Source organism: Rhodnius prolixus, unplaced genomic scaffold, assembly GCF_049639745.1.
Source record: "Rhodnius prolixus isolate KJV_2025 unplaced genomic scaffold, Rpr scaffold_8, whole genome shotgun sequence".
Taxonomy (NCBI): domain Eukaryota; kingdom Metazoa; phylum Arthropoda; class Insecta; order Hemiptera; family Reduviidae; genus Rhodnius; species Rhodnius prolixus.
Window position 1 is genome coordinate 34,826,320 of NW_027411593.1, and position 11,383 is coordinate 34,837,702.

Genomic DNA, 11,383 nt, shown 5'->3' on the forward strand with positions numbered 1-11,383 from the left:
TAATTTTACTAAAACTTTTGAAACTTTGTTTTAGGTAAAGAATCTCATACTCTTCTTTCTTTCAATTACCAATGTAACAATTTCTAAACTTCTTTTTCCCTTACGTCAAAAAAATTAGTTTCCAGTCTTTTCTTTTTAGACAAAAAAAATCTATAATCATAAGCATCTATACCTAGATGATTATTCTGAAAAAAAACCACCTAAATCATAAATTAAAATAAGAGTGTTATATTCGTCGATAACTCTAAATATCTGAAAAAATTTGTAAGGCTTCAACAGGAAAAACTATACCTAATTAAAACAGAGGGTAACTTCAGACTTTTTGAAAATCATAAAGACTAAAATTTTAATTTTAAATTGCCTACAGCTTTAACAGAAACGATGGATACACATGCACCGAAAGTGGAAATTACTGTTACAAGAAGTAAATTAGAACTACATATATTATACTAATTGAAAGAACATTTTGGAACATATTGTTGGATCCGCAATGCTGTCGCCATAACGTGATTGTTTCCACTTATTCTCACCACTTTTATCGTTCATCTATTTTCAGCTGTGAATAATATATTTTATCAACCATCATAGGTTTTGTAGAAAAACTGTATTCCATTTATAATACTTCTGTCTCGTTACAAATTCACTAGTGCTCACATCAGAAACTTTTTCCTACCATAAATGTAGACATAGCAACGACTCATATATTTAGAAATTGGTAGTCACAGGGAAACATTTTTATACAAAATTATTTAGGCTTGTTTTCAACATTTTAGATAAATGAAGCAAAAATTGATTTTTTTTGGCATTGACATTCTATCGTACACCCCCAATATAATCAAATATCCATGCGTCACAGACAAAAAGAGATCGTTGTTTTGAACATAGCAAAATCAACAGCTGCTTCAATACGTAAAAGAATTAATTACATTTTCATAAATCATTAAAACAAAGTTTACTCCTGAAATCCTGACAAAATAAAAGAAGTGCTGTTAGGAGCGTAACTAGCAAGCCCTTTGTAAGAGATACAATATGAAGCTGGAGGTATAACAGGTTTCTTTCTGTTTCTCACTATTCAAATGGTCCGATTTCTTGCATAATTTTTATTTATAACTTTCAACTGAGAATTATTTTGTTAAGCATGGCTCCTGGAATTAGCTAGCGCCTCAAGTATTCAGTCTTATTTTGTGGATTCAACAAATTTCCTGGCACTTCTATAATTTATCACAAGTAGCAAGAAGCAAGTGATTTCCCAATGATTTTTGTTGGCTGTATTAATATAAAGAACAAAAAATATTTTCAGAACTCTTTTTAATCATAAACAAAAAGAAAGACTAACAAACTCTTTTGAAGCAACCAGTTATAAAAAATTAATCAAAAGTGGTTTATGTCCTGCAGAGAAAAAAACATATTATAAAGCCCCAGAAGTTTATTATTCCCTCTTTTTTAGATCAACTTTATATATTTATATAAAATATTTCAAATAAAAACTAACATATAATTTATTTAGAATATAATGGGCAGAAATGCTCATAATTCTAATCTTAAATAATTACTGTTACAGTTATATTTACTCATTCATGTATTGATCATTAAATTTCCTTTTAAATACAAGATTTCTGATAAAGTCTATATATTTTTTTGCACAGCATATTAGCCATTTCATAAAATTAAACTACAAAGAATTTAGGAATATTTTCCAATTATATCTCAGTTTTTGGTCTGTTTGATATCCATTTTTTTATTTCTGGAATATTTTTCAAATTATTTCTGTGTTGCAAAATATGAGGATATTTTTCGCAAACTTTTGCGTTCAACATACTTTCCATCGTTTCACTGAACCCAGCAAAGTAAAAATCAACCCAAGTTAGCTGAAAATTACAATAAGATTAGAAAGTAATACATAATATATACAACCCTTATACAACTGACCTATCGGACAGTTTTAATATAAATAAATATAAGAGCACAATGTATTTATATATAAAAATAATAATTTTAATAAGAAATGCTCGAGAGAACACTGTCCGGAGGCCGGCAATCACTGAAAAATGCTCCGGGCGCCAATAACCCTAGATGTGAACGCGCCTTAAATCATCAAAAAAAATAAAAATAATAATAAGAAGAAATGCAATCATTCTTCCCTTAGATAAGATAAGCAGTGCCCAATTAATGTTTTGTTGTTGTTTTAAAGTACTTTTATGTTAAAAAATGTTCAGAAAAAAACAGTGCAATTATTGTACTAGGAGGACAATAAGGCAATAAATTTATTTACAACAAACAGTTCTTGAATTTTTAATGTAATTTTGTGAGCAGTTTGTATATTGGTTTTATTTATTCATACAAAATGGGCAACCACCCCTTTTGCAATCATGAATTGATAATTACCGTTTAAAATATTTTTAGAAACGTCTTAATAATGGATATATAATATAAATTTCAAGAGGATGCAGGAATGACAAGTGGAATTGGAAGAGACAAGTTTTAAAAACTGACGAGTGAAAAGGGGTGACGAAAGTAAATAGGTAAAGCGGTCCAAAATGAACTGGCATAGAGAAGAAGGATTTGTAAAAGGCTAATGTCTTGTGGGGATACCTTCCTTATATTTCTATATTCCTACACAGGTTAGAAGGACCAAAGCGAGCATGACGGGACTGCAAAGAGGATTTAACATGGAGAAAGTGAAGGAAGCAGTAGTATGAGATTAATAGCGTGGAGTAGGATGGCCACAAGGAAGTAGTAGCAGCAAAATCAGCGTAGAAGTGGTGGTTAGAGGAAGTGAAAAGCATTGAGATTAGAAGTGAAAACATCCAGTACCCCTAAACAAACAAACTTTCCTGGAAAATAGTTCAAATAAAAGGTATAGATTTATTTGTTTGAAATTACTACACAAAGTTAATATAAAATCGTAGAAGCAGTTTTCAATCAAATCCTTTATTTGGTTGAAGATACATATCTTTTGACATATATCAAATGGAAAAGTAATCTTAACTAAAGGTTTAAGCCATGAGGTCACTTGTGTTCTCTCAGCAACTTGTAGCTAACAAGAACCTTTATCATTTCGTTTCTGAGTGTCGTATGTTCAAAGCAATGAGATATAAATATGTGGAATCTGGGGAATAGTCTATCAGATGTTGGTTTATTTGAACGGTGTAAATTAGAAATAAATTATTGTATGGAAGCTTTTAAGGCTTTCCGCGAGAATATCCCGCAGAGAGGGGAAGAGGAGTACGGATATAAGAAACATCGTAGAGAAACAGAACACAATGCTGGATGAAATAGAAAATAAAAAAAATGATACGGTTCGGCTACGTGCTTGAATGCCAGGCAATAAAATACCTAAGAGTGCAATGCAGTGGAGGTCTCCAGGTAAACTTAAAAGAGGCAGGCCTAGAAACAACTGGTGAAATGAGATTGAAAAGATCATGGTTGGACGAGGGCTGTGCGAGCAATAAGTACTGGATAGACTGTAATGGAGAATAAACATCTATATTAATAAATATTATAATTCTTGTGTGCACTGTGCATTATCGGTATATGTGTGATGTCAGAGTTGTGGTGTTTTTCGGTAAGATAATTGGTCCAAGGAAACCTCAAGGTTGAGAAAAGAATCCCGTAAAAAAATAAAAATTAATGGATGCTCTCAGGCATTTTTAATCAACCAATTTAATTAATAAAAAAAAAGAAATGAGATATAAATCGGTTGAACCTCGGGAACTGACTATCATATATAAAAAATGGTCTTGCTTTCAGTAGGTAAAAAATAAAAAATCACAATTATAACATTAATTGAACAAATAATAAGAAAAAGGGAATTTTTCTTCAGTTTAATATCCATATGTGATTAAACTTTTTTAAATTTAATAGTTGCAGTGTACTTTGTTCAGTTTTACTGGGGATTACATTATTGTAGTTTCGACATAATGTTAACATTTTTTTTTTTAATTTTATGGGACAGGAAGCACGAATGGGACATTACAAATTTGTAATGTTTTTCTTTGTTCTTCTTGCTTTTGAGATTAAAATAGTAGTATGAATGTTCTTTTTCTGCTTGTATATCCCAAGGAGCTAGTCTTTAAGTAACAATGTGTAAATTGTATTTCATTATGTGTATAATCGCCAAATTAAAGAATTTTTATTTATCTAAACGACCAAATCTGTTTAAATAATACTTACCTTGTTATTAACAAAATATCCTCCATTATTTTTAATGATGCTATCTAATCGTTCCAAATAAAAAGGAATAGTTTCATTTAATAATTCGGGTCTTTTCTTCTCTCTAGCTTCAGCATCAAGCTGGCGATAAAAGTGGCTCATAACTAAAGCACAGCATTCTTATTACTTTCAGTGACAAAGAGAAATAATATTATTTCACAATTGTAAGTTAACAATTATTGGCGTGATTTATGAAAGTAAAATAAATTAATTTCAGGTAAATGTTTCTTGTCCATTATTGTGATTCAACGTACAATATCATTCATGTTAGTGTAACAATCAGTTATTATTTGCAAGTGTTTTCACAATTTGAGCGCGCCAGCCATTGAATCCGGACTAAAGAAAATTGGCAAAATTACGTTCAATTTGAAATGTAGAAATCGTTACGTGCTTTTCAGTTTTATTCGTTTTGCCAATTTTTGCTTCAAAATGATATTCATAATAAAAGTTGTTATTCAATTAAAATGTAGTCTTGTTCAAAACTGATTGGTACTATGAATAAGCCCGTAAAACTTTTCCAAAATGATATATAACTTACTATTTTTAATGTCCTGGATAGTGTCTGCGATCATGTTTATCTGTAGATTTTCCCATTTACTGCTACCTCCAAGCCCGAATTCTTCGCCTAAATACCTGCAGATTGCAGCTGATTGATGAAGAACTTTTCCATCAATTTCCAAAATTGGTAACTTCCCAAAAGGTGTTTCTAAATACAAGAATGCCATTATTCTTATTACTTTCTTATAATATGAAGTGATCCCAAGGTTAATAAATAAAAAGCACAAATACTTACTAGGTTTTAATTGAAGCCATTCATCTTTTTCTATCCTAACATCTTCAAACTTTTTCCCAGCATATGAAAGAATCATTCTAATCGGTTCGCCTACACCTTTGACATTAAAATAGGTCAGCTTATATGTACACATGTTGTCAATTTTGCAATTCACAATTCTTTCCTAGACCAAGAAAAGTATACAGATTTATAATGATTATCTGAAAAAGAGATTTGCGAGTAAAAAGATCAATGTCCTTTCGAATTCAAGTGTAAATTAACTAAAAGAATTTCCATTGACACAATCATTTTCTAACTATGTGACTCACTATTGATGTGCACATTCTTTAAAACAAGTATTTTCTAATGTAATAAGCTTACCGCAAGTGTAGATTTTGTGAAAACACTGAAACAAATTTTTTAATATATATATTTTATAAATAAAAATAAATTCACTTATCTGGTGAAGGGTTCCGAGTTGATTATGAAACAACAACCTTGACCAATCCCCACTTCTCGAATATTTATTTTACATGGTAGGGACTTATTTGAATGTAATTCAGTAATTAGAAAACTGTTTTATTTAAATCTATCTCATTCAAAACAGTTAAGTGTAAATTAAATCATAATCTGTTTTAACAATTAATAATTTCTATTCCGCTAGCTGGAAGCGGCGAATCATCTCTCATCTCCATGAAATCCATTAGGTACCAGGTTTTAGTTTCATCCTCCAGCTTTCTAAATTATTCTTCGGACGACAGCAATATGATATTTTCATTTTAAACCTCCTTCATAACAATATATACTGAATAGAACTACTTTCTTAAACAGATTTTCAGGTACCGTCATAAAAAAATCTGTTTTTTTTTTTAAAGCAGAAGCTAATATGTATCAACCAAAAATAAAGTTATCATATCAAAATTATCTCAGCATTAAAACTGTTTTGCCTTGAAGTTTTGTAGCAATGTACACCAATCAAAAGTACTAAGATTTAGAGGATAAAGCACAAAAACTAATTTATACAGAAGCAGTTTATTATTCACACAAAAATAGCATTAATGACAAATGACGTTAATTGTGCTGGTATGGTCAGCGTATCCTTAGCAATGATAATTATGATCACCAAGTTTTTATGTAACAGGAACCAAAATCCAATTTATAGTTACTTGACTAATAATTTTACTTAAGTATTGCATTACTTGCAACTCTCACTGCTCATATAGACTCACTAAGCCTAAGAAAAAATCAGCTCATGATGTACTTATAATGTATTATTCAGCAGTATCATTTACCAGTAATACCAGAACCAGAATTTCATCATCTCAGGTATAAATATTGGATTTTTAAACTTAAAATGATAATTAATGAAAACTATCACTATAATTTTAAGAAAGTTTAACATTTCAAATATATCCAAAAAAGAATCCTAGTTATAAAAATTTGTTAAAAATAAGTTTGAAAAATTCTAGAATTTTGGTTGAAATCTCATCTTTGAAATACTCATTATTTTCTTGAACGAGACCTTTCTTTAAAATTTACAGTTGCTCAATAAAAATAAATATCGGAATAAACATCATTAATTATTTCCTTCGTTGAATTTATAAGGACATAAATTACTTTAATCATTAATTAATTATGATTTACTTTCTTAAAAAATGAATATCTGAGTCAAAATATTTTTATAAAATAGTTTAACAAATTATACATTTTTCATTATCAGAGAAGAATTACTTACCTTAATAAAGTGTGGAAGGTCTTTTTTTAAGCCACCGTTGAACTTTCGGTATATCAAATATATTCTTTCTGAGCTGTGAAATATGAGGAAACTGTTCACATACTTTTTCCTGAACTATCGTTTCCAATGTCTCGCTATAGCCAACGAAGTAAAAATCAAACCACGACAGCTGAAATTAACAAATACAAAATTTGGAACATGATACATCGAATCTAGAGTAAAACTGCATACAGAAGTAACATATTTGTACACAAGAAATATAATTAAAATAAAGCAAGACAAAAACAGCCTTTTGGATATAAAAATTTCAATTTACTGAAAGTCTAGTCGGGATATATTCGGGCATACCAGCGCCAGCATAAACACAATGATATAGTGAATTGGCTGTTAGAAGGTTTATCGAAAAAAGCAGAGATTGCATTGCTATTGTGTGAAGGGATTAAACGAAAAGATTTAAAACTTATAAGTTTTTGTATAAAATATTTTTATAATTTCGTAAATGTGCATTATATGCATCACAAAATCAGTAAAGGTAAACCTAAAGAAATCGGGAATCAGTTTTAGTTATATTGTGTGTAGAAATCTTCCTCACGGGACCAATAGCGCCTCTAGTGGCCAATTGCGATAACTTTCTAGAAATCGGTAATCACAAATGGGTGGATTCGCGCTTGAGTGGTCTCAGAGGCGATGATGGTTTTCATAATCGCAGATACAGCCTCATCTTTGAGAATTTCTTACACCACTCTGCAAGTAGAAGGGTAGTAATCATACCCAGTTTGGCTTCAACGAGTATTTCACCTACCCGATAAGTGAAGTTAGGTGGGTTTTCTTTCTTTCTGGAACATCATTTATCTGTGTCCAATATTCATTACCAATACTTAAGAATCTCTCATGAAGTACAAATGAGGCCTTTACTCGTCTTGCACGTTGAGCCTCTATCTTGGTATCTTCTTGTATCTCGTCTTGTACCTTCATTACAGTAATAAACTAGAACATAAATCTTCTGTACCTACTCTCAGAGCCGTGTTTTCGACTAATTCACTTTTTCCGCAGCAGTGTCAGAAGTTTAATAACACCTTTACCACGTACACAAGTACGTATAGGGCAAACACAGAACTTGTAAGTTAAGGCTACAGTATCCTGGGTGGCATTCCATTTACTTCTATTGGTTTTCCCTTTAGAAGTTCGATTCCTTTTTCCACTCGCCAATCTGGTTGACCCAGTTCAAGTTTCTAACAAAAGTTACCCCAAACTAGGATGCTGCTCGATCCTTCTAATATTGAAGGAATATCTTACAACTACACTTAAAAATTTTGTAAAAAAACTGTAAAACTTATTTTTTTTACCGTGTCAGTAAACTTACTTTTCCAAGAGCGAAGAAACCATTATTCTCCTGTATAATTCTGTCAAATCTACCTAAATAGAAAGGGATGATTTGATTTTTCACTTCTAACGATTTCTTCTCCTTAGCTTCTTTGTTCTCTTCAAAAAATAAGTCAATTATATCTAAACCAAAAAAAAGAATTTGATTACCAAAAAATTGGGTTGGACCATCGTACCAAGTTGTCCATGAAGTAATGCAAAGAGTCTATGGAAATTTTTCATGATGGAAATTATTTCTTTTCAAGTGAAATACCACAGTAGTGACAAATTTTCGTTTCTGAAAATATTACACAGTTAGTGAAGGTGACAATGGCCACGCTGATATGCAGAAACAAAAATCATATAGTTTGTAAAATCAGTCATCAACTGAAATGATTAATGCCTTCAACTGGAAGACATATTACTTCACTAAACTACCATATAATAAAATAAACATTTATTTATTGCAAGATGGGACATACGATAAATTGTAATTAATAATAGTAATTATTTACAAATGAACTGTTAATTAAAACTGATGCGAATGAGGTTGCATTACCGATTACTGGCAATTAATCAAGTTCATATTTACTGCCAGAAAGATAAGAATGAAATATGAGAGCAGTAAAGAGTCTTTTTTAAAAAATAGAGTAAATGAAGAATCATGAACTTGAAAAATTAACATTTATCACCTAATTTCACTTATTCTTACTTCGAGAGAGAGCGGTTTTTAAACAGTGAAAACCATGTGCTTTTATCCGCAGTCTATATGAAAGACTTTGTTTACATAATTTTTAGTAAATGCCACAAATTTTATCTTAAAAAAGTTTTCAAATTTTGGAAAATTTGTTGAAAAATCGGTCAATACTATCATTCATAATGCTAGTAAATTCTTACCGGTAAGAGAAAGTACAGCGAACTTGAAAAATATTCGATACTAACTTATCACCAGAAATGGTGAAGCACCTTGAGTGGTATACAGAAAGATGTGTGTAAAGAGCTTGAGAAAAACATTTCTCAAAAACGAAAACTTATTGGAAGCCCAAACTTGGCAAACTGACATCACACAAAATAGTAAACATCATTGAACCAAGTTTAAAATAACAATTATTTAATTAATTAATTAATAAAAGATATATAAAAAAAAAAGAAAAAAAAAAAAGAAACTTACGTTTTTTAAAATCTAAAAAACATTCTGCCATCATATTAATTTGTAGGTTTTCCCAGTTGTTTTTACCAGCAAGATGTGATTCTTCTCCTAAATATCTACAAATGGCCGTTGACTGATAAAGTACCTTATTATCAATTTCAAGAATTGGTAACTGACCAAAGGGAGTCTCTGTAAAATAAAAAATACAACACAAAATAATTTCTATTTCACCACTGGGTCATAAAATCTATAATAAAAAGTTGTAAGAATTGGATCTAGACCCTTTAAATAAATCCCATTTAATTTGGCATATATTGTTCCTGAGCGTTGGATAGAACAGAATCCTGCGTTGATAAGGGCTCATTTAATTTTAATAAGTTATAAGAATTTAAGTTGAGAGGGAACTAACAGATTCACCAACACTCAGTTCAAGAAAATTCGCTTTTACCGCCGTTCAATAAGTGGTTGTCAACAATTTCTGAAGAATAAAGCAGTCCATCTTGCTGCCTTCGCAGCTTCTTGCTGGCATCGCAAGAGTAAATTAGAATACTGATAATTATTAAGAACTTACTACTTTTTACATTTTTGAGCCAGTCATTATGTTCAATTCTAATGTCTTTAAATTCTTTACCAGAGTAGCTAAGCAACATTCTTATAGATTCAGCTATACCCTTAGCATTGAAGTAAGTAAGCTTATACGTGGACATGTTGCAAGGATTGGATTTTTTGTATCTAAAAAATGATTATATTTTAATTTATTGATAATTAGTTGAACTTAAAGATGATAAAATTTTGCATAGAATATGAATATAAAAATTTTTAAAATAGAAATCTATGCATAATACAAGGTTTTAAGTGTTTTGCTTTGAAACGAATGTATTTTGTTTACTTACCAACACAATAACAACAGAGGGCCTCTGAAAATCGCATAATCAACTAAAAACTAGTAGAACAAATTGAAAAGCAAAGCCGTTTTAATGCACAGCCCCCTCTACTTCAAGAAGTACCCATGGTGGGGCAATTTAAATTTCATTTGAATAACATAGGGAGAATTCATGTTTTATTGAAAGAAGACAACAAAACAAAGATGTTTTATTGAACAGTTTCTACTACTGTGCATGTTGAACTTAATCAATAAACAAGTGGTTAGGCATCTTACTCTATCAATTTTGATTTTTTTAGGTGTTGAAAGATGTATACATGTAAATGTTTTCAAATTTTGTTGAATAAAACGCGTAATAATAGATTTAAAAATATTATAAAGATGGTTTGTCGCGAAGTTTTCAGAAATAAAATAATAATATTAAAATAATTATTATCCCAATTATTAAACTTTTTTAACACTTCAATAAAAAGTTCATTAAATAATTTTATTAATCTTTAATATTTACAATAGAATTAGGTAAAAGCGAGCTTAACAATAGAGGAATATTTTTTTTCAACTTCATTCAAATAATTGTAGCCACAAACGAGTAGAGGACGTTTAAAGTTCCACAAATCCTCTTCCAATCTTGTCTTTTGACACTCTAATGCCCTTAACTAGGGTACCATCTGTAATTTTTTTTAATTTAAGGTGCGTCAACGTGAGATCATTGGCGCCCGGAGATTTTTTTTTAGTGCACTGCCGACCGCCGGTCAGTGTTTTCTCTTATAAGCTACACTATCCATCATTGGATTGTGAGCTGCAAGAAGCTCCTAGAGAGAGAAAATCTAAGGGCCAGTTCCGAATTCGAACCCAGGATCTCTGCATTGGAATACATGTATATATTGTACATGATAACGTATATTAACCACTGAGCTAATCCCTACCACCAGTAATTCTGGTGATCGCGGTCTGTGATCGTCCTCACAACGGTAAATAATTAGTTTTTCAAATGTGTTTCATTATGATTTATTGCGGCAATAGTTTACTTTTTTTTTTATATGGTTATCCATACAAACAGATTACATTTCTCATAAACCTCATTGATATACGTACGTATTAGATTTGTAACTACAGTGTTTATATAACAATGGACACGCGTTAACTTTTTAAAAAGGCCAATTAATTAATAAGGAGGAGCTTAGATCTTACTTTTATAAATATTTATGTATTTCAAATGTGTTTTTAGTATAGATTATTTGGATGCTAATTCTTTCAAAATGAGATACC

At 30.5% G+C, this 11,383-nt stretch overlaps 1 protein-coding gene and 1 long non-coding RNA gene across 6 annotated transcripts; one reads left to right on the forward strand and one right to left on the reverse strand.

The window, feature by feature from the left end:
* Nucleotides 1-8: 8 nt before the first annotated feature.
* On the forward strand, nt 9-1,462 carry LOC141451323 (uncharacterized). The gene is made up of 2 exons (XR_012456682.1): nt 9-1,041; nt 1,138-1,462. It is a non-coding gene; the product is annotated as an uncharacterized lncRNA (long non-coding RNA).
* LOC141451319 (glutathione S-transferase-like) lies at nt 1,292-10,263 on the reverse strand. Of its 5 annotated transcripts, none has more exons than XM_074122601.1 (6): nt 10,125-10,262; nt 9,803-9,963; nt 9,253-9,420; nt 8,083-8,225; nt 6,720-6,888; nt 5,065-5,168 (listed from the first exon to the last, which is right to left on the reverse strand). In XM_074122601.1, the coding sequence occupies exons 2-5, from the start codon at nt 9,936-9,938 to the stop codon at nt 6,721-6,723; spliced, it is 615 nt and encodes a 204-aa protein (XP_073978702.1). In that variant the 5' UTR covers nt 9,939-9,963; nt 10,125-10,262; the 3' UTR covers nt 5,065-5,168; nt 6,720. The 5 variants fall into 5 exon arrangements, with proteins under 5 accessions (XP_073978703.1, XP_073978704.1, XP_073978702.1 ...); XM_074122604.1 differs by lacking the exon at nt 5,065-5,168 and adding an exon at nt 6,001-6,218 and having other exon boundaries at nt 9,863-9,963; nt 10,125-10,263; XM_074122599.1 differs by lacking the exon at nt 5,065-5,168 and adding an exon at nt 6,001-6,218.
* Nucleotides 10,264-11,383: the final 1,120 nt, after the last annotated feature.

Coding starts and splice junctions, on each gene's coding strand:
- LOC141451319 (XM_074122601.1), bottom strand. CDS start 9,938: ATGTCCACGTATAAGCTTACTTACTTCAATGCTAAGGGTATAGCTGAA. Junction 9,421..9,802: donor GCTCAAAAATGTAAAAAGTA/GTAAGTTCTTAA, acceptor TTTATTTTACAG/AGACTCCCTTTGGTCAGTTA. Junction 8,226..9,252: donor TTTTTTAGATTTTAAAAAAC/GTAAGTTTCTTT, acceptor TTTTTGGTTTAG/ATATAATTGACTTATTTTTT.